Source organism: Pyrgilauda ruficollis, unplaced genomic scaffold (genome assembly GCF_017590135.1).
Source record: "Pyrgilauda ruficollis isolate IOZ18807 unplaced genomic scaffold, ASM1759013v1 scaffold14, whole genome shotgun sequence".
Lineage (NCBI taxonomy): Eukaryota > Metazoa > Chordata > Aves > Passeriformes > Passeridae > Pyrgilauda > Pyrgilauda ruficollis.
In genome coordinates, this window is record NW_024512543.1 from 3,352,252 (window position 1) to 3,372,828 (window position 20,577).

At 36.9% G+C, this 20,577-nt stretch overlaps 1 protein-coding gene across 1 annotated transcript in view; it reads left to right on the plus strand.

Moving 5' to 3' along the window:
- The window catches only part of PALS1 (protein associated with LIN7 1, MAGUK family member), a 55,554-nt gene that overhangs the window by 28,070 nt on the left and 6,907 nt on the right, over nucleotides 1–20,577 (plus strand). The window contains exons 3-11 of the mRNA XM_041459830.1: nucleotides 5,826–6,034; nucleotides 11,680–11,757; nucleotides 12,479–12,625; nucleotides 13,262–13,423; nucleotides 16,501–16,578; nucleotides 17,400–17,583; nucleotides 18,624–18,695; nucleotides 19,175–19,246; nucleotides 19,921–20,088. Of these exons, the coding sequence (XP_041315764.1) occupies nucleotides 5,826–6,034; nucleotides 11,680–11,757; nucleotides 12,479–12,625; nucleotides 13,262–13,423; nucleotides 16,501–16,578; nucleotides 17,400–17,583; nucleotides 18,624–18,695; nucleotides 19,175–19,246; nucleotides 19,921–20,088 (1,170 nt within the window). The remainder of the gene's footprint in view (nucleotides 1–5,825; nucleotides 6,035–11,679; nucleotides 11,758–12,478; nucleotides 12,626–13,261; nucleotides 13,424–16,500; nucleotides 16,579–17,399; nucleotides 17,584–18,623; nucleotides 18,696–19,174; nucleotides 19,247–19,920; nucleotides 20,089–20,577) is intronic.

Below are 20,577 nucleotides of genomic sequence, written 5' to 3' on the forward strand. Positions count from 1 at the left end.
GTTGAGAATACAGAGTGAAAAATAGTTATGAAATTGCTAATTTCTTCTTTTTTATTTCACCTCTAGTATTTGTGTGCCTGAGCAGCAACTCTGCTAAAGACATGTCTCTGCTCTATAACCTCTGGTAATCCTTATTGTACAAATCCCTCTTTAGGAAAATTTAGATTGAAAGGGTCATCAGGAAGTCATCCTGTTCAGCCTCCTGTGGAGAGCAGGGTCAGTTACAAACAAGGAGGGTGTACCTTTTTTAGTGCAGGCTTGTCAGCTGAGAGATCTCTTTGTAAGAAGCAGATTCTCTCGTTAACTTTATGAAGTGTTAGGTATTTGATTGTAAAATTCTCTCCTTAGAGGGAACACAAAGCAGAAGATACAAAAAAGGATGTCAAACAGTAAAAAAGTGTCTTCAGTTGGGAGTTGTTTAGCCATAGTGGCCAAAAGCTGTGAAGACTGCTGAAGGAATTGGAAATTGAAGCTAGAGAAAGGAGGACAGTGTGACTTGCAATTAGAAAGCTGGGGCTAGGTTTCATGCTGGAGGTGCTGAGATCATGGAGGGAGGATCAGTGCAAAGCAATGGGCAAAGCAGCTACCCATGGAAGCTGGCCAGGGTTGAGAAGTGAGTAACATACATCAGTCTGACATACTTGAGAACTAGTTAGGAGTTGGTCTAGACTGAAGCTGTTTGAACAGGAGAAATAACAGTGGAAGAAATCACTGTAGTGATGAAGGGCAGGTTTTAAAATCTCTCAGTGGGGAGTTCAGAAGGGTACTAGCTGTGGGAGAAGCTGAGCAATTCTCCAAGCATTTGTGAAAAGGTGGAAGGAGGAAATTAGTTTTGGCTCAGCAAGAATAGAAGATGGGAAATTGGTATTGAATGGAAGCTAGGATTCTTTGTATACTGGGTGTAAGAAGAGAAATTCCAGACATCGGGGACAAGAAGATTATGGAGGTGTGTGTCTGTGGAAAGAGATGAATTAGGAAATAATGCATGGTATGAGATGCATCTTGAAGAAAACTTACTGGGTGACTTGGTCCACTTCTGTAATCAAAATTTGGGTCTTGTCATTTGAATCAGTAAACTTAAGATTTAAGAGGAGAGGATTTATAGTTCAGCATTCCATGAGCCAGCAGTGCCCTTATGGCCAAGAAGGCCAATGAGATCCTGCCTTAGGAAGAGCATGGCCAGCAGGTCAAGGAAGGGGGTCCTGCCCCTCTGCTCTGCCCTGGTGAGGCCTGACCTGGAGAGCTGTGTCCAGTTCTGGGCTCCTCAGGACAGGAGAGACAGGGAGCTACTGGAGCAGGTCCAGTGAAGTGCAACAAGAGAGCAACTCTTCTAGAGAAAGGCTGAGGGAGCTGGGCCTGTTCAGCCTCAAGAAGAGATGACTGAGGGGACCTCATCAATTCATTCAGTATCTGAAGGGAGGGTGTCAGAGGATGGAGTCAGGCTCTTCTTGGTGGTGCCAAGCAGGAGGACTAGAGGCAATGGGCAAAAACTGGTGGCAGGAAGGTTCTACCTGAACATGAGGAAGAACTTCTTCACTGTGCAGGTGATCGAGCACTGGAACAAATTGTTCAGAGAGGCTGTGGAGCCTCCGTCACTGGAGATACTCATGACCTGTTTGGATGCAATCCTGTGCAGTGTGCTTTAGGATGACCCTGTTTGAGCAGAGAGATTGGACCAGATGACCCACTGTGGTCCCTTCCAACCTTACCCACTATGTGATTCTGTGATTAAGAGTAGTGCTTTTGATTATACACAGCTATGATGTTGAATTGTTGCAAACATAGGAAAAAATAGTTCTAAATAAAATGCACTGGTTTTTTAACCTATATAGTCTAAAGAATTTGTATTCAGTCACTAGTGTTGTCAAAAACAGAGTTAAAATTTAAATTCAGTGAAGTGCTTCTGCAGTAACTTGAACTGTTACAAAATTTTCTTCTACTCTTAAGTGTGTCCATTTTCCAGTTTCTGGGTTAATCTTTATAACATTGGTAACACAGCATCTGGTCATTCCCTCTTTCCACTTTTACTGTCCAATTTAAAGTGCATAGTCACATTCACAAATCTCTGAGATTAATTAGTAAAACCCCAAATAAAACTGGACAGCTGCTGCTGAATGACAGAGATGTTTAACTATCCTTCTTTGGTGTTTTTAAAAATACTATTTTTAATTTTGCTTTTGTATCTGTGTCTGTCTGTCTGTGTGAGTGTGTGTGTGTTAATCCATAGAGCTTCTCCTGAAGATGCATCTTTTAAGTAACAATATTGACCTAGGTGTCTGTATTTTTAGTTTGGAAAATGTTTTTAAGTGCTGTTGTCTAGTTTGGCAGATCCTTGCCAAGCCTTCAATGCTTTTATCATCATAAAAGAAGGCAGACTAGATTAAAGAAGTTGGAATTTTTGTATAAAAATAAAACAGGAGACTTAACCAAAAGAATGCTAAAGGGCATGTTTGCTATCAAAACAGTATATGATTTAAACAGCCGTTTAAATGGAAATAATAGTCTCTGCACCTAGCACATGTGCATATAAGTATTTACTGGCTTTTTCACAGCAATATGCTTCCATAAAATGCAGACTTCTTTGGTTTCCTATGGTTCATTCAGCTAATTTAGTTAAATAAGTGACATTTATGGAAGTAAGCCTTTCCGAAGTAAGCCCTTTCTGGGTACAGTGATGATGATTTTTTTAAAGCTACCTATTTTTTGCTTTTATACCTTGGCCAAAACTTATTTATAAATATGTTATAAATAAACTTTCTGAAATACTGTTTTGTCCAAAACTACTTTTCCTAGCTCTGTGATTTAAGTTATATTTGAAGCATTAAAGTACTACTACCAGCATACAGATTACTCTATAGAAAAGTTTGGGAACAAAGACATTGGTGCTGAGATATAATAAAGCCTATCTTCTTAAGTTTGCTCTTGTTAACTTTTTGTTTAAGGTGATAAAAATCATCTATTTTCTTTTCTTAGTTTTCTAATCTAACATGTTAAGCTGTGACTGCACATCCTCCCCTGCAGTTGCATACTTTTGCCCTGGCAGTCTTTTGATTAATGTGTATATCTCACAGTGCTCAGTCACATTCCAGCCATTTCATAGTCTAATGGAAAAAGGCTGCAGCACTTCATGCAAAAGAAGACTTGACAAAACCCAGTATTTGATTGCTAATTGATCTGCAATTAAAAAATGGACTTTTCTGCAAAAGAACCCTGACTTTTATGTGAGTAAATGCAGATGTTGGTCTTACTGAACTTATTTTTCTTCAAGACAACTCTTTTTGTAGGAAATATCTGGAGTCTTTTGTTACGTGGTGGTTTTTGTATTGTTGTTACTTTAAAAAGACTGAAATTAACAAAAAAAAAAAAAAACACCAAACTCTGCATTGTAATCTCACCTGTGATACAGACTTCAGAAGCAGGAGTCTAGAGAGAATTAGGCATGCATAAAGCCAGATTTGTGTGGGCTTTTATGAGCGATTTTTTATTAAACAAGTGACTAGAAAATGGAGTGCTACCTTTTGAGGAATGCTTCATTTCACTCCTTTGAAGCATTATTTCTGTTTTATAGTTGTGTTGAGGTGGGTATTTGTTTGCTGTTTCATGGTGGGGGCAAATCACTTGGTATAAAGCTTTAGTATCCAGCAGATGAAGCCTCAGTGTAGAAGGGAATTACACAGGGAAGAGTACTGTGATAGTATGTAAGAAAGGGCAGCACAGAAGGAACTAGCAAAGGGCTAAAAAGAGAGTATGTAAAGACATCTAGGAACAGGGTGTCGTTGTTGTAGATACAGAGTAAGATGTCTGTCTTCCTGTATGAATACATATCTTACATGCAACATGTATTAGAATTGTGTGTGTATATATGTGTATGTATTTGAATTTTCAGGTATATAGGAGAGAGTTCAGGAATAATGGAGTAAAATAGTTAGGAAGACATAAAAGAAGCAAGGTTCTTCTCTAGTATCTCACTGCTTTTTGAATCCAATAACCGTAACAAATAGCAGAACTTTGAGTTAGTATGTTTTTTAACCAAGCAGGTGTCAGGAGCTATACAATAACATCTGTGATTGAGTTCAAGAGATACTTCAGTACTGTGCATTCTCCATTAGATGAGAATTTTGCCAGCTGACAATGTCCTATTTAGCAAATATTCTCACTTGTGGAGTGTTCTTTAGCCTTCTCCCCAAATGGAATTTCTCCCAGTGTGATAAGCAGTATATTGTGTATACAGTTTCCTAGTGAGACATTGGCTACCATAATTAGTGTTGTGAGCTGTACTGGATATCAGCAGTGGAATATCCTGCACATCCAGTATCCAAGCTTTCTGTGCGGCTTTTGTCCTACTGCCCTTTGTTTCCTTGGTGGTTACAGGAAGAAGTCCTTGACCTTTGGTGGTAGGATGTTTTGAGCATGTGTGAAATGGTTTTGGAGGGGTTTTATTACTGTTTTTTTTATTGTCTTGCACACAGTAAAGTACAAGAGTAGCAGCCCTGGCTTGTTTGTTTCCTTTTATAATACAGAAGACTTAACTTGAAAACTCATATTTGACAGCTTGTGTGTAGACACGGTTTGCCCAAAATTAAAACAATTAAACTTTTTGGAAATGCATATTTTAGGCTTTATGGTTTTCGTGTGCCCATTTATCAACTATTTTTTATGTTGTGCTCAAAAATTTTGAGTCTAGGCTTGTGTCCAGTGTACTGGTCATGTTAGTGATCAGTATCTACTGTGATTTTTCATGTTAAAAATGCAATTTTGCTGATGTTCTGATAGTGTTCCTGATTTTATTAGCTCATAATGAATAAATGAAGGCTGCTAAAACTTTAAAATTGCTCTCAAAGCTGGTATTTTGGTATCAGTATCAACTGACAGTTTTAAAATTTGGGATTTTCTTTATTGTTCATTTTCTTTAAATACCAGGGTTCAAAAGTTCTAGCTTACTTTAATTTATTAAAATGTTAGATAGCTGACCAGCTGCTTGTGGCTGAACAGATTTTTTTCAGATAATGTGTGAAAACATGTATGTTATTTAAGACTCAAAACATGCTTTTATTTTTTTCTTGTTGTCTGCTTCAGTTTTGATCCATATTCCTTGTTTTAGGTGGTTTCTGAAGTACATAATTGTGTACTTTAATTCTGAGAAGTGACTTATTTAGCAGAAATTTGATTAGGCTTAAAATAATATAAATGTCTTTGAAAAGCACTTGTAAATCAGTTCTTGAAACTCCAGAATGCAGTACACGCATAGTATTCTGCAAACATACAGAAACTGGTTATTAAAATATTAAAATATTTTACTGCCCAAGCAGAACTCATGTTCATGTAGGTAAAAGATGTGGGCTTTCTTTTGCTGTAGATAATTCTCAAAACTCATAAATGTTCACAGATTGTTTTTTCCTCCTTTTTATTTCAATGTGCTAAGACTGAGCATAATTTTATGTTTGCAAGTTGAGTGTAGTTTACTTATCTTACATTCATTCTATAAGCAATATATAGTTGAGATACATAGATTTCTACCGTATATGATAGGTACACACAGAAAAGTGAACCAAGGTATCAGTGAATATTCAGGGCATCAAGATGAGCTTAGCAATAGAGTCTTACTACTCTTACTGACTTGGGGTCTTTTTCTTTTTTTACTATTTTAATTCAGTTACTTTCTGCTTCAAAAAAGTTGGAATAACAGATAACTAATAAACTTGCATATATCACTGCTGGTTTAAAAACCGAACAGTAAAAAAAAATTTGTATAACTCTTAATATAAATATTAGTTATCATTCTTGTTAACTCATATCTTATTTGTATTTTGTTATTTCTTACCTAGAAGTGGAAGAACTGTTAAATTCTCTTAAGCATATCCAGCACGTTTTGGTAGACCCTCAGAGTCAAGAGGATATCTCACTCATTTTACAGCTTGTTCAAAATAGCGATTTTCAGAATGCATTTAAGATCCACAACGCTGTTACAGTCCACATGAACAAAGCCAGCCCTCCATATCCTCTCAGCTCCAATGCACAAGAACTAGCACAAGAGGTATGTACAGAATGCATCCCTGTGACATACATGAAACCTATAATCATAGCTACTGTTGAAATGCATACTTGTTAAGCTTGTCTGAGTGAATGTTGAATATGAAAGAGGTTATAGTAGTCACTGATTGGAAATCTGGAAAAACCAGATACAGCAAACAGTAACCAGAAAAATATTTTGGGGGTAGAAACTCCCTCTTTAGCATGGATAGATATGTAACAGAGAAGGTACTATGTTTAAACATAGGGAAAGGGAGTGGTTGTGATAATCTAGCTCCCTTTCCGTTGGTATTCTTTATTTCAAGCATTCAGGAACTGAGTTTCAGTTCTCTCTTATTGTGAGTTGAGAGACTGGCTCTAAGTTGAGCCATGGTTCTTACACTGGGAGTTGTCTCTGAGAATAACAAGCATACTGGAAACGAGCCTTCTGCTTTAAAGTGAGCAACAGACCCCTTAATACTTCATTTAAATGCTTTAATTACTGCTGTGATTAAACTTCTTTTGGTCTGACAGATGACAGCTCTTTTGTAGGATCTGATGCATTTTTTAGAAGTTGTTAAAATATTCCAAAGGGTCACTCAGTAACTTTTGTCACAATTTTCCATGGTCTGGTGCAAGTATATATAGTAGTGAAGGGTGGCTGCATCTTAAACCCATATAAATTTTGTTAGCTTTCACCTAGGTAGCTTGAATACCAACATCAGTGCAAGCCTAGCACTGTAGTGTTCAGCAAAGCCGGATCCAGGGGCTGGATAAAGGCTCCAGCATTTAGCACCCAGCAAACCAAACTGACTCAGGTACATGGGTTGGAGTATTTCAGTGTGGCAGCAAGTGGTGGATGTTGGTGGGACTTTTGGATTGGTTAGTTTGTTTGGTTTAGGATCTGGTTTTCTTTCTCCCTGAAGTATTTTTTTCAACAGCTTTTTCCACTCTCCTTTCTTTTACTAGACTTTAATCTTGTAAGCCCAGCAGCACTGTAGCAAGCTTGAAGTTCTTTTGCAGAAGAAATTACTGACTCTTGAGGAACACAATTTAAATACAATCTAAAGGTGGAGGTGCTGATTAAACTTCAGTTTTGGATTTTCTTGTTTAGGTTTGTCAGTAAGACTGTGCCAAAAGCAGGTAGAAGTACTTTAGAATATCCTGTGAATCTGTGAAAACTTCTAATCAACCCACTGTAATCATATGTTTGCAGTACATGTAAGCTTCCCTCTGGCTTGCTTATTCATCAGTCTGTAGCCTGCTTCAAACTCCTCACTGGGCTTGTTCACAGTGTCTGTGAGTCTGAAGGAGCCTTTTCAGTTACCTTCTGTTTGTAAGCTGCTCCCCAGTCACCCACTTTACATAGGCCTGTTTAGGATTTCATTCAGATGCAAGTCAGAATTTTTGAACCTTCTTTTATAATGCAAGGTGTTACAGATGTAACCCTTAAGAAAGCTGATTCTTTCCCTTCATGAATATGATGACCTTCTATTTGCTACTTAATAGAAGTTTCCAAGAAGAAAATATGCCTAGGAAAACTCTAGGTCTGTTTCCAAACTCTGGTGTTTCTCCCCGTTTCTTACTACCCCTTACCTTCCAAACATTCTTTTCAGGTGATTTGGTAAATTCTAAAATCAGTAGGTGGTGCAAAGCCAGTTTTGTGTCTCTTACCAGTCAGGAAAAGGTTAAGCAAAAGGAAAATATTTCATTTATCCAAAATTTTTAAACCAACAGAATTTGATCATTATCCACAAGACTATTACATAAAAGACAAATCACTGCACTCATTTTGACTCTTGATCTCCCATCCCTGTCTTGTCCAGCCTTGAAATTCCTGAAAACTCAATATTTTGCAAGTGTCTGTTCCCATTTTCACATGTAATCTAGTTTCTCAGTGACTCAACTTCTTGTGTATTTAAGTGACTTGTATTTTGCAATAACATCCTGAAATGATAGAGCCAGAAATTCAGGACAAATATTTCTGTGTCTGACAGGAGTGTCTCGAGAAGAGGATACCTTGAAGCCTCCATTCACATCACCTTGTACTTCCTTGTCTTGCCTGCATAGAAGATCTTATGCTTGGTTTTCAGATCTTTTATTCATTTTTGAAAGGTTTCTGTATTAGTTATCTAGCAATATGGAAGGAAATTATTTCTGATTTAGAAAAGTTGGTGGTGTTTTTGTTTTGGTTTTTTGAATTTGTTGTTGGTGTGGGGTATTTTTTAACCCTCACAATGTTCATCTTGCATGTCTTAAGTTTTTTCTTGTTCTCTCATTTTTTATTGTCTTTTGCTTTTTCTACTCTAAGCATAGGCATAAGAAACTCCCCCAGAAAGCAGCTCATTTACTTACTTCAGGGTGTTTTTGAAAAGACACTTGCAAAAGCCTTCATTTAAGATACTGATAACATCTTGATGATTAAAGCCAGAAGACATTACAAGAAAGAAAAATAGCAGATACATGCATAACATTAATTTTAAATAGCAGGTAGTGCTAGTGTGCATATTTTAGTGCACAGGTCATGAGCAACAGTGTCTTAACTCTGAAACTGTTTGGTGTGTGTGTGCCCCAGTTTAAAGCTACAGACGTGTTTTGTTTGCAGATTTATACTGTGGAAGAGAACATCTCTTAACAGGAAAAGGCGTTTTACAACACAGTTGCACAATGCAGCATAAAAGAGTCTTCCTTCAAAAAAAAAGTAATAACTAATATTATTTAGGGTTTTTTTAATTTTCTAGTCCTCTTTAGAAAATTCTTAAAATTGGTAGTATACATGTACGGTTAATTTTCCCACCAATTCTGATAACCAGTCACTAACAACTCAAGTTTTTTCTCCTCTTTTTAAGAAACTTCAGTTGAATTAAAAAGGTGAAATGAAGCACTTGATCTTAAGGAATTTATTTGAGAAAGCTTATCTTCATGTAATGGGGTGTACTCCAAGCCTCAAATAAAAATAGCCAGTAAACATCAAGTGTAATTAAATTGATTTTAAATCCGTTTAAACTTGACCAAGATGGGGGCACGGATTATGGGAATGGGGCCTGAATCTTGATCTTGTAAGAATATTTGATACAGCATTCAAGACAGTTTATGACTTGGCCTGTAACAGCACATACCAAATACCTTAAAGATGTTCCTGTTCTTAAATATACTTAATAGGCTCAATTTATATAGAGTATGTTGCTAAACATTTTGGACTTGCCACTGTTTGCTTCTGCAAAATCAGACAGATAAACTAGATCAGTACTGTTGAGGGGATGCACTGGAAGCTCATAACTTCTGGTGTAAGTGCACTAGAATGTGTATGTATGCTCCATCTGACAGTCCTGCTCAACTGCTGGTAAACAGACTTTTGCTGGTTCAGTTAATTTCTGAATGCTTAATATCACTCCAGCACATGCCTCCATCATACATGCCTACAGATTGTGGTGTGTGTAATGAAACCAAATGGATAACGTCAGGGACTGGGGTGGGGGAAAGGTTCTTGATCTAAAGGTAACATGGTTAACAATAAAAACTATCCTGAAGAGTTAAGAAAATACAGGTGTTGACACATACGCAGATCATCTGTGCTATATGTAGTGTGTCACTTCTGGAATGACAGTCTTCTTCAAATTTCTTAGTTGATAAAGCTAAGAAATAGCTTTTGGGATTTATTACCATGAGTTAAAAGGACTCTGGCAAGTAGCACTACTGCTGTAATAAGTGGTCCATAGGGGAGCCTGAAGCTTTCCTAGAGCTTCATTAAATAAACAAATGAGAGATTTATGTTTTTCTTACAGGGGGGATATATTAAAATTGTTAATAAATTATTCAAAGCAGAAATTCAACTTGCATAAGGGATGTTTACTGCACACAGAGTAACTGGTTGAGCCAGATTACTTTCTTTTCCACTCTGAAATTCCCAGTCTCTGACCTTGCATTCAGAAGATTGTGTTCCTTGGAAGACTTCCAAGTTGCTTCTGAGTAGGTTTTCCTATTAAAAGATCATAAAGATTTGATAAATAAAGCTTTAAGACTTCTTGTGGCTTCTTCAAAGTCCCTTGAAAGTTAGAGACCTTAAATAAACGTTTATGAGAAAGTCTTTTGTATAGAAGAATCTTTTCTTTCAAAAGAGAGGAAAACTTGTCAGTGAAATATGTCTTTTGTCATGTTCTGTTTGCTGTGTGGCATCCTAGAATTCAGTTTAAACCAGGTGTAATAACTTCCTTTCTAATTTAGACATATGACTGAAGTAAGAACTTTGTGAAGCTGAACTCTTTCTGTTCTCTATGATTTTAAAGAAACTGCTTTAAGAAACTATGTAAATCTGGCTTCTTCAACTGTTAAGGTGTACTACATTTGCTCACCATGAGGCATGCTCTACGGGTGGCTGAAGGAAGGCTTTTGGAGGTTGTGCCATGTTTATTGCAAACCACAGGAGCATGTTCAATTGTGACACTTCTCTTGGCAATATGAGGATCTTGCTCCATGGGCATAGTTTGTTTAGTGGCTTCTCCTAGAATTTAAAAGTGTCTTGACTTGAAAGTTTTCAGTGCTATTTTGTGGTAGCATCCAAGATAGTTGTTAGCATTTCTGTAGATAATTGCTTCTAATATAGAGGCTTTTCTGACCTTTAGATACTGTTAGATCATACAAAAAGCAGAATTATTTTCTCTTTGAAACTTTTGGATTCTTGATTCTCTGATGTCACATTACTTCATCTGTGAGAATCAAAAGCTCTTTAACAAAATGCTTTCTATTTCTCTGAAAACTGCTGCTCTGATTTGTATAATCTACTCTTGATGTCTTTGTATTCAAGTGCTGTTGCACTTGTGTGCCTTTGGTCAGATTAGGCCAGGGGATGATGGCTTTGGAAAGTATCGTCAGCCTCACCTTTATGTAAGAGCACTTCCCTGCTCTTGGCTCTCTGTATGAGCATACCAGTATTTGCAAGAGATGATGGCAAGGCTCGTTTGGTAACTGTATGAGAAGGAGAACTTATTTTGGCAGCTGAAGCTGCTTGAGCAAAAACTATCCTTGTGTTAGTGTGGATTATTTTGGAACCAGACAAAGAAATCAGGTTTCCAGGGAGGGACCTTTTGAAGTTTTGATTTGCGCACTTCCTGAGACAGGAGCTCCAGGATGCGTTGCAAAACCTGTCTTGGAATCTTTGGCCTTGCTGTTGGTGGAAATAGTTTGTGTAATAAGAATATGTGAATCTGTTTTTAAGGAAGGGGAAGGCTAGTCACATTAATAAGAAATTACTCTAATTTAAAAGCCCAGCACTCTCATAATACACTTCATTGTGACTGATTTCACTGCCACGAAATCACTAACTCTCACTGTCTATAGTTTGATTTTTTTTGTGCACATCTTTGTGATACCTGAGCTCATTGCCAATCTCTGGTATTTACAAATCTGTATGAGGTACTGGATGCCAACTTAGATGTGGTAGACTATTACTGAGGCGAGATGTGCTGGGTTAGTCCTGTGGTCTCATTGCATGTTTTCCTAATGTGTACCAGATTAATCAATCAGCAGTAGTAACAAACATGGATATACCTTACTTTCAGTAAAATGAGTAATTACTCAAGTCAGCAAGTAAGGGGTTGTGCTTGAGTAGGAGAGGGAGGATTGATAAATCACTGGCTATATTTAGAGTTTTACTGCTTGATTTCTTTTTAGGTACAGAGTGTTTTGAAACCCAACCACCATAAGGATGGACAGGAGCTTAACGCTTTGCTGAATGCCCCTCACATGCAGGTAAAACAAAATGGAACTTCTAATCTAATGGATCTATTTCTTGATGTTGTTTTCAGTGTAACTTACTTTTTGCCTTGGGCTGACTGGGCTGACTGGAATTTTTATTCCTCAACCCTCATTTTTCTGGAATAAGGAAATTGCAATTTCCAGAAATTAATGGAACTTTTTAATGAAGTGTAGTACATTGTATTCAATGTACTACACTTATACAATATACAGATTGTATTCAGCCCTTGCTACAGTCCGTATGGATTACGGGGTGATTTGCACATAAACAATGTAGCAATAGGTCAGTGGGAACAGGGCAACACATGAGTTGCTTTGTTTTACCTTTGGCAGTTGTTTCATGCTTACCTTAGGGTGCATAAAGGGAATTTTGTCCTGGGATGGTGATGTAAAAGTAGTTTTCTCTGCAAAATTTATTCTGAGTCTGCAGACACATACATAGTAAACCAATGTCAGGTTTTTTTTAGTACAGGTAAGAGAGAAGTTCAGTCACAGTTGTGTTCAAAATTGCTTTTATATTATTTTCTAGTCTGAAAGTTTTGAAAAAAGTAGGTTCTATGTAGCTGTGATAAATGATTTTTTAAATTGCTTGAGTCAGTTTGCAAAGTTCTATAACCTGCAGAGACTGTTGAAATTGCAGAATTTATTCTGCTGTTTTGTATGCATATCAAGTGTGATATTTTCTGTAACTGAGCTGATTTTTGTTTAACACTAGGCACTTCTGCTGGCTCATGATAAGGTTGCAGAACAAGAAATGCAACCAGAGCCTATGACAGATGAAAAGATTTATGAGAATGTTGGCATGTACGGAGGGGAGACGGTTAAAATAGTTCGCATTGAGAAAGCTCGGGATATTCCGTTGGTAAGTACTGGTGCTTACTCAGTTACATGTGGAGGAAGTGAGCCTTTTTGTCCTTTCCAGATTGCTACGAAATGTTAGGAATTCGAATGCCAAGGTAGTGTTTAACTTGTAAACACTCTCCGTCCCTCCAAAATGAGAAACAGTCATAGACAATAAACTTGTGTTTAACTTGAACTGGGCAGTAGCCATACTACCATGTAAAATCTGTACAACTTCTGTCAGCTTGGGTTTTGACAGATCTTCTTGGCAAGATCCACTATTCTAAACTTGCTGCAAGGGAGCTTAAACCTTGTGCCAACCAGGTGTAGGTTTTTTTTGATTGGCTGTTTTCTGCTTTTGGGGTTTGTTTACCAGTTATCATCTGCTATTTGCTTCTTTCAAGTAAGAGTTTCCTTGGGACTATGTTTATTTTAAAAAATGAATCTTATGGTGTGGAGCAATTAAATTCCTCAGTCTTTAGTGTAGGTTGTAGGAGTTAAGCAGTGGATTTTTTGAACTGGAGCATTGTGTGTATGCATCCAAGCTGTTACTTGCATTCTCTTTCAGCATAGCTTTTCCACAGGCTTGGAATATATACAATAGATGGCTTTGAGTTTCATATGTGTAATAAATTCAGAATGTGTTGCTGCTACACAGGGTGCTACTGTTCGCAATGAAATGGATTCTGTTATCATCAGTCGAATAGTCAAAGGAGGTGCTGCAGAGAAGAGTGGGCTGTTGCACGAAGGGGATGAAGTTCTGGAGATCAATGGCATTGAGATCCGTGGAAAAGATGTTAATGAAGTTTTTGACTTGCTGGTGAGTTGGAACACTTCTTGTTTTCTTTGCAATAGATACTCATTTCATAAGTCTTAAGCCTGTTGACTCTGCTTGTCATTTTACTCATATTTAGCCTCAAAAATATTTTCATTCTGGTAGCTGGTGTTCATATGTGGAGGTCCATTTCAAATTTTCTTTCTGATGCATATGACGGTACTGACAAGTGTAATTGCAGTTCCTGCAATAATGAAGCCTACAAATGTGGAAGCATCAAGCTGTTACCTTTACACTTACTTCTAATGATTTCTAGGAAAACTTTGTTTAGCTCCGAAAAGCCATAATTTTTCCTCTTTGTCTCTTATTCAGTCCACAAGTAATAAATGTGTGGCTGGTTTGTAGGTAATTTTCTTCATAGCAGCTTATATGGTGCTGCGTTTTAGGCTGGGTTTAGACTGAAACAGTGTTGATAATGCACCAGTGTTTTAGCTGTTGCTGAGCAGTGCATGCACAGTGTCAAGGCCTTCTCTGTTTCTCACTCTGTCTGCTGGCTGCAACTGGCTGGGGTGAGCAAGAGGTTGGGAGGGGACACAGCTGGGACAGCTGACCCAAATTAACCACAGTGATGTGAATGGCCATGTAAGGTCAGGCTGAGCAGTAAAATCTGGGTGGTGAGTGATTGCTTTTGCATCACTTGTTGGGTTGGGGTTTTTCCACTTTAGTTATTAGACTGGTTTTACCTTGACCCATGAGATTTTTTTCTTGCATTTGGTCTTCCAATTTTCTCCCTCAATCTGCTGAGAGAGAGAAGTGTGTTAGGAGCTGGTTGGTGCTTAAGTTGCTGGCCAGACTTAACCCACCACAAATGGTATCACACGGGACTATTTTGTGACTAGACTTACTACACTTTCCCACCTGGTAAAAGCCCTTTTGTCTAGCAGTTTACTTGTATAGACATTTGCTTGTTTATTACACCATTAATGACAAAGTTATACTATGGTTTAAAAGCAGCTAGGCAAGAAATCCATCAGGAATTAGTAAGATAGTGGTACTCACTTGCAAAAAGGCCCTGTGAGAAAAATGTCAAAAGCTGGCAATTACCACCAGTATTTTCTCTTGCCCAATTGCTTTTCTTTCATGCTTTTCCCTGGTACCTGCTTTGGATCAATGTCCAAGACACGTGGAACCCAGCTCTGAATCTTTGATCCAATTGCAGCAGGCAAGACCATATTGTCAAAGTGGAAACAGATAAAAATGATTTTTTTAAGAGGTTAATTTATGACTTTGGCACAAAACATTGGCAATATCAACTAGGTTATTTAGTAGGAAGTTTGGGGGGAAAAAAGGAGGAGAAACATTTAGTAAATCTTCACATTACTTAGTAGGTTTATGCTCTAGAGACAAATCAGAATCAGGAAAAAAACTTAGGTTCAGCTGTAGGTTGTGTAGGAATTGTAGACAGCAATATCCATAGATGAAGTTGTTTTATGGTACAGTGAGATGCAGGTTTTTAATGGACAATTTGCATCTTCAGTTGTACTTTTTTCTAAAATTTGCTGTTAAAATTTTTCAGCTATTTCATACAGTGAGATCAAATGGAAGGAAGTAGAGGCAGAAATGTGTGAAGTTTGGGGTTTTGTTTTACTGTTTTTAACTCAATTAGAAAGATGCTTACATTTCTCTGAGAAGCCTTGAATGTCCATTTTTTTTTTAATCAGATCTGAGATTTTTCATGTTTTGTGATTGTCTCCATTGCCATCCCTATTTTTTAAAGCCATATGTAGCTAAGTCCTGTGCTTCTGAAAAGTGTGTTTTGGAGGTGATTAACACGTAGTTCAAGTCTGGCAGTTTAGTTCTCTGCAGAGAGCTTATTCTGCTCCTGATTAGCTCCTGCAGCCTAGGGTTAAAAAAGGTGTAAAGCCACAATACATTAGCATAAGAGAAAATCAATTTGCTGAAAATTAAAAATAAAATAAACACAACCATGTTGATTTTTAGAATATATTTTTAATGGAACTAATTTAAAATAATACTTTTAATCTTTTATCTGTCGTAATTTTTATTTTGTAATTTGGAAATGAAGTTCTAAAATACTTCAAACCCCCCCAAAACACTTCAAGTACAGGAGAAAGAAATTACTTCCTTAGTTTTGCCTCACTACTTGCTACTCAAGTGATAATCAACTACACCTGACTTTTAGACTAGGCTGTTCACGTGATCACTGTGAGATTATATACATTCCTTGTGGACTGAAAATAATGGATTTTCCGTTCTTGCAGGCAATGTAACTTATTCAAGTTACTTTTACTTTATTTAATCCGTAGTTCTGAATTTTCTGAAATAGATGCATTTTCTTGTTTTATACAGGATAAATTGTTGTGTTAAGGTTCATAGAATGGTGTATATGACATGAAACACCTGTAGACCTTGTCACAGGCTGTCACTTGCACTTTATCAAGATACTTTTTATGTGTGCAAACACATTCTGCAAATGGAAGTATGTAAGCAAAGAAGATAAAGACCAGACATTTATTATGTTCTACTTTCTTATCAAGGATGACTACAATGTTGGTATTGAACACTTCACATATGCAAGATTTGAGTATCTTAGCAAAATCTTTAAACAGTGTTTTGAATTCTTTGGTAATGTTAACAGCATAAAATCATAGTAGAAAAGTGTTTAGATTTGAAAGCACTGTTCCATTTGAACAATTCTAGAAAAATTACATTTTTTAAATATATTTTTTCATTCCAGTAGATGCACTTGTTGGTATTTTTGAACAGAGCAGAACAACTGTTCTGTTTGAACAAGACAATTATCCATTTTTCCTACATCTGTGCTTGACAGAACAGCAGCTGCTCCATTTCAAATATAGTTTATATTCAAGAAAGCTAGGCTTTTAAAATCTGAGCAGCAACACTTAGCTTTGTAGTCTTACTGAATCACTGCATCTTTATCTGTATTATATATTTTAAACTAGCTAAGGGGTAGATGATGCACTGTTAGGAACAGCTAGTGGGAATTTTTAAATTATTTTCTGAAATTTATTATTTATTAAAAGTCTTAACCTTAAGCCATATTTTGCTACTGTATATGAAGAGTCTATTTTTCCTCTCAGGCTGACATGCATGGTACTCTGACCTTCGTATTGATTCCCAGTCAGCAGAGCAAGCCACCTCCTGCGAAGGAGACAGTTGTAAGTGGCTCTACAGATGTTCTTGTGCTTGGTGAAATGTACTTTGCTTTACCAGTAGTGTGTAAAAAGTTCTTCTGCAGGTCCTTTACATTGTGGAACAAACCCAAAATGTAGCCATTTAAATTGATTCTACTTATTATCAGACTAACACCTGAATTAACTGTTGAAAAACATTAATGATCTTAAACCAAAACTCTTAGTACGATTTTAACTCAGTTTCTGAAAGAATTTGTAGAAGTAGAACTTTCTGTGGTTCTGAGCTTCTAATTTTGAATTTCTGTATTTTGTGTGTCTCTATATATATATATGTATATAAGTATGTATGTATTAAAAAAAACTTGGATTGTTGAACCTTGCAAATATGCTTTGGGAGGAAAAGATAGCTTTAACAGTTTCAAGAAAGAATGCCCAGACATTAGTGATTGGTGACAAAATACTTTACAAGTGAAACTTCACTTTAAGTCCAGCAAATGTGTTTCAGTCTGTATTTATTAGGTACTTTAAGTAATCAGAATACCTCTGATAATTTTTGAATGCAGAGAACTTAAATCAGTAGCTGGGGGATTGTCTCCCACAGTGGTGAGGAAGTCCCATGTTAAATTCAAGCCTTTCCATCCAGCCTAGCACAACTGTGTCCTTTCCATTGTTACCGTAATGATTCCATTCCAGTACCTCGTGTACACCCCAGATAAAGTTTCCGTTTTATAGAAGCTTGCAGTTTTTCTACATCGTAGCTCTAATGCAATCACAGGAAGACAAGGTTTAATTCTTCAGAAGTCACTGGGGTATTTTCCCTTGTTTTAACGTTTGATCTCCTGCAGATACACGTGAAAGCGCATTTTGACTACGATCCCTCTGACGACCCTTACGTCCCCTGCCGAGAGTTAGGCCTGTCTTTTCAAAAAGGAGACATACTCCATGTGATCAGTCAAGAAGATCCAAACTGGTGGCAGGCTTACAGAGATGGAGATGAAGATAATCAACCATTGGCAGGCCTTATCCCTGGTAAATAAAGCTCTAGAAAAATATTGATGGTCAGTCAAGTTGGTTATCATGGCCACACAGGAGCAATACTCAGGTTTTCAAAGACTTGTGTACTCTTAAATATCTGTTGCCTTAAATATATCTGTGTCTTTAAGCCATTTGCAACAGAGCCTACTGTTGGGCATCGCCATGTCTGGAATTAAATACGGAGTAAAACTTCTGCTTTTACTGCCCCTTTCAGGAGCTGCTGTCCTCTTCCTTTATTCCTCCACCATGGGGACCCAGCAGGTTCAGAGTTCCCTCTGCTGGCTGCAGCAGAGATGTGGGACTGCAGCCCACTTCTTCTCTGGAGATGGGCACAGCTCTGAGGTTTCCTACCTTTTCCAAATAAGCTACTTGATACAGTACCTATTTGTGGTCACTTTTCAGTATGTTTTCACTTAACAAAGGGCTTCAGTTACTTGTGACAGACTTCTTTTCTCACTTTCTCACTTTGGGTAATAGGATTTCATATACTGAAGTCTCTTCATAATTTTTGCATTGCAATATATGTTGCAGCCTACTTCATTAAAGACCTGCTGCTCTGTTACACGTGGTGAACAAAAAACTTTTCAAATTCTGTAGAATATCACACTGTAACTTTATGATGCTTGAATAAATTGAGAGAAACACTGATTTAAATACAAGCTAGTAAATTTTAAATTGAAGTTCAAAATATTTAATATAAATAGAACACATTTGACATACAAAAATAGTTAGAAAATTACATTATCATAGTGGGAAAATGTAGTCTTTCCTGTACTTTCACTTTTCCAGGCGAAACTGTCAAGTATACAACAAATGCTCTGCAAGTCTCTCTTGATGAATATATTTCTGATGTAATAAATCAGTTTTGCAGCAATTTTGGTTTCTCTTTTAGAATTTCTTTTGTATTTACATTCTACTAGAACCTTCAGAGATGTAAAAGATTAGGAAAGAGTCAAATGAATAAGTCATTATGAAAAAGTGTGGAAATGGTTTCTAAATGTTAATGGCTCTTGTGCTTTATTTAATGCTTCAAGGAAAAAGTTTTCAGCAACAAAGAGAAGCAATGAAGCAAACCATAGAAGAAGACAAGGAGCCTGAAAAATCAGGTGGGATATATGCTTCCCAAATAAAAAAAAAAAAATCTTTTGTAGCAGTGTTTAAATTAGTGCTACATGGAATCTTGTCATGGTGGAGGTTGTAGAAATATCTCCTGGTGTGGTTTTTTTTTTTTTTTTGTAATACAAGTGGGATAATTCTTTGAAATTCTTCATGTAAATACAAGTCTGAATTTAACACTTTGTTGTATAAATCACGTGGGTTTTTCACAACTATGTGTGCTGTAATTAGGATGATTTAGAGAATTTGGAAAGCCCCCTTTTTCATAAAGAACTTTATCTGCCATGACTTGGTTGAAGTCCTTGACATTTGCTTAATACAGCAAAGCATTATAGTCAACAAAAGGATATTATGCCTTCTCAAAACTGCAGAATAAATTCTCCACTTTAAAGAAGATCCAAAATATGGGCAGAATAGGAAGTTTTTTGTTGTATGGTTGTTTGATTGTCATCATTTTTATTTTGTTTAGGAAAGCTCTGGTGCGCGAAGAAGAACAAAAAGAAACGGAAAAAGGTTTTATACAATGCAAATAAAAATGATGGTAAGGAACAACTTTTGTACAATGTGTGTAATTATAAACAACTATAAGATTATGAGAGAATGCTGAAATTCAGGATATGATGTTAGAAATGCTAGCAGTAAGTTCTGTGTAAGAGCAATGCTATGTTGTGTTGTAGCATTTAGTGAAAGATGTAAAAGAAGTAAAAGGATTTGTAGTGTCTTTAATAAAGATCAGATGGTAAGGGAAAAAATATAGGTTTTTAGGCATAGAAGCACTCATCGTTTTACAATGATGAACCAATTTATTATGGCTTTGTAATATCTCACTCTGCATAATTAAATTTCATAAATGGAAACTTTATTGACAGATTTTATAGGCTATGTTCTTACAAAAGTACTTTGAGATTGGGATGGCTGCTGCCTTTGGGTATAAATTGTTACTCTTGTACTAGAAACTTTTTTTTTGGTAAAAGTTGTTTCTTGGGTTTGATGAAGAGTAGTAAGTGGAAACATTTTTTTTTTTTCCCCCCCAAGAAAGGGAAAAAATTCTTGTACTGGGCACATGATGATCTTTGGGCTTCTGTTGCTTTGATGACTCAGAGTTAGATGTTGGGCAGAGACTCAGGAGCTGTCTGAAATCTGATACTGCATGACAGGCAATACATGAAACTGGCAGTAGAGTACTTTGTGACTGTTTTATTGTTCTCTCTCAAGATTATGACAATGAGGAAATTTTGACCTACGAGGAAATGTCACTGTACCATCAGCCAGCAAACAGGAAACGTCCCATCGTTCTGATTGGGCCCCAGAACTGCGGCCAGAACGAGCTGCGGCAGAGACTGATGAATAACGAAGTGGATCGCTTTGCCACCGCCGTGCCCCGTGAGTGTGACAGCAGATGAGGATCCTTGTTCCGAGCCTTGGCTGCAGACAAATCCTGTTGTGTTGGAAATAGTCATTTGGAGCTTGGGGGTTTGGGGCAGGATGTATTGAGCTCTTGAAAAGAGGGAAGTTAATGCAAATCCAGTGTTACAAACACAGTGTTCCAGAAGCATTATAAGACATGCATTTATATTGGTTTGATTAAAGTTGGAGTGAATTACAGAAGTTCAAAAAGAAGCCAGTATAAATGGGCAAAAATTTTTAATCAAATGTCCTGCATAAATTTCAATTCAGGTGGCTTTAGTGACCTTCGAAGCCACTTGTATTTCAGTGAATATTATATTTTTAATGTCTAGTGTACCCTTGATTGTGTTTACAAACAATTTAGCAATATATGTTTTTTGAAAAGCAACTAGTAATTGTTTTCACATTCAGAACACAACTGCACAGTTAAAACTATTCTTTTTTGTAGTTAACTGGTTTTTTCTT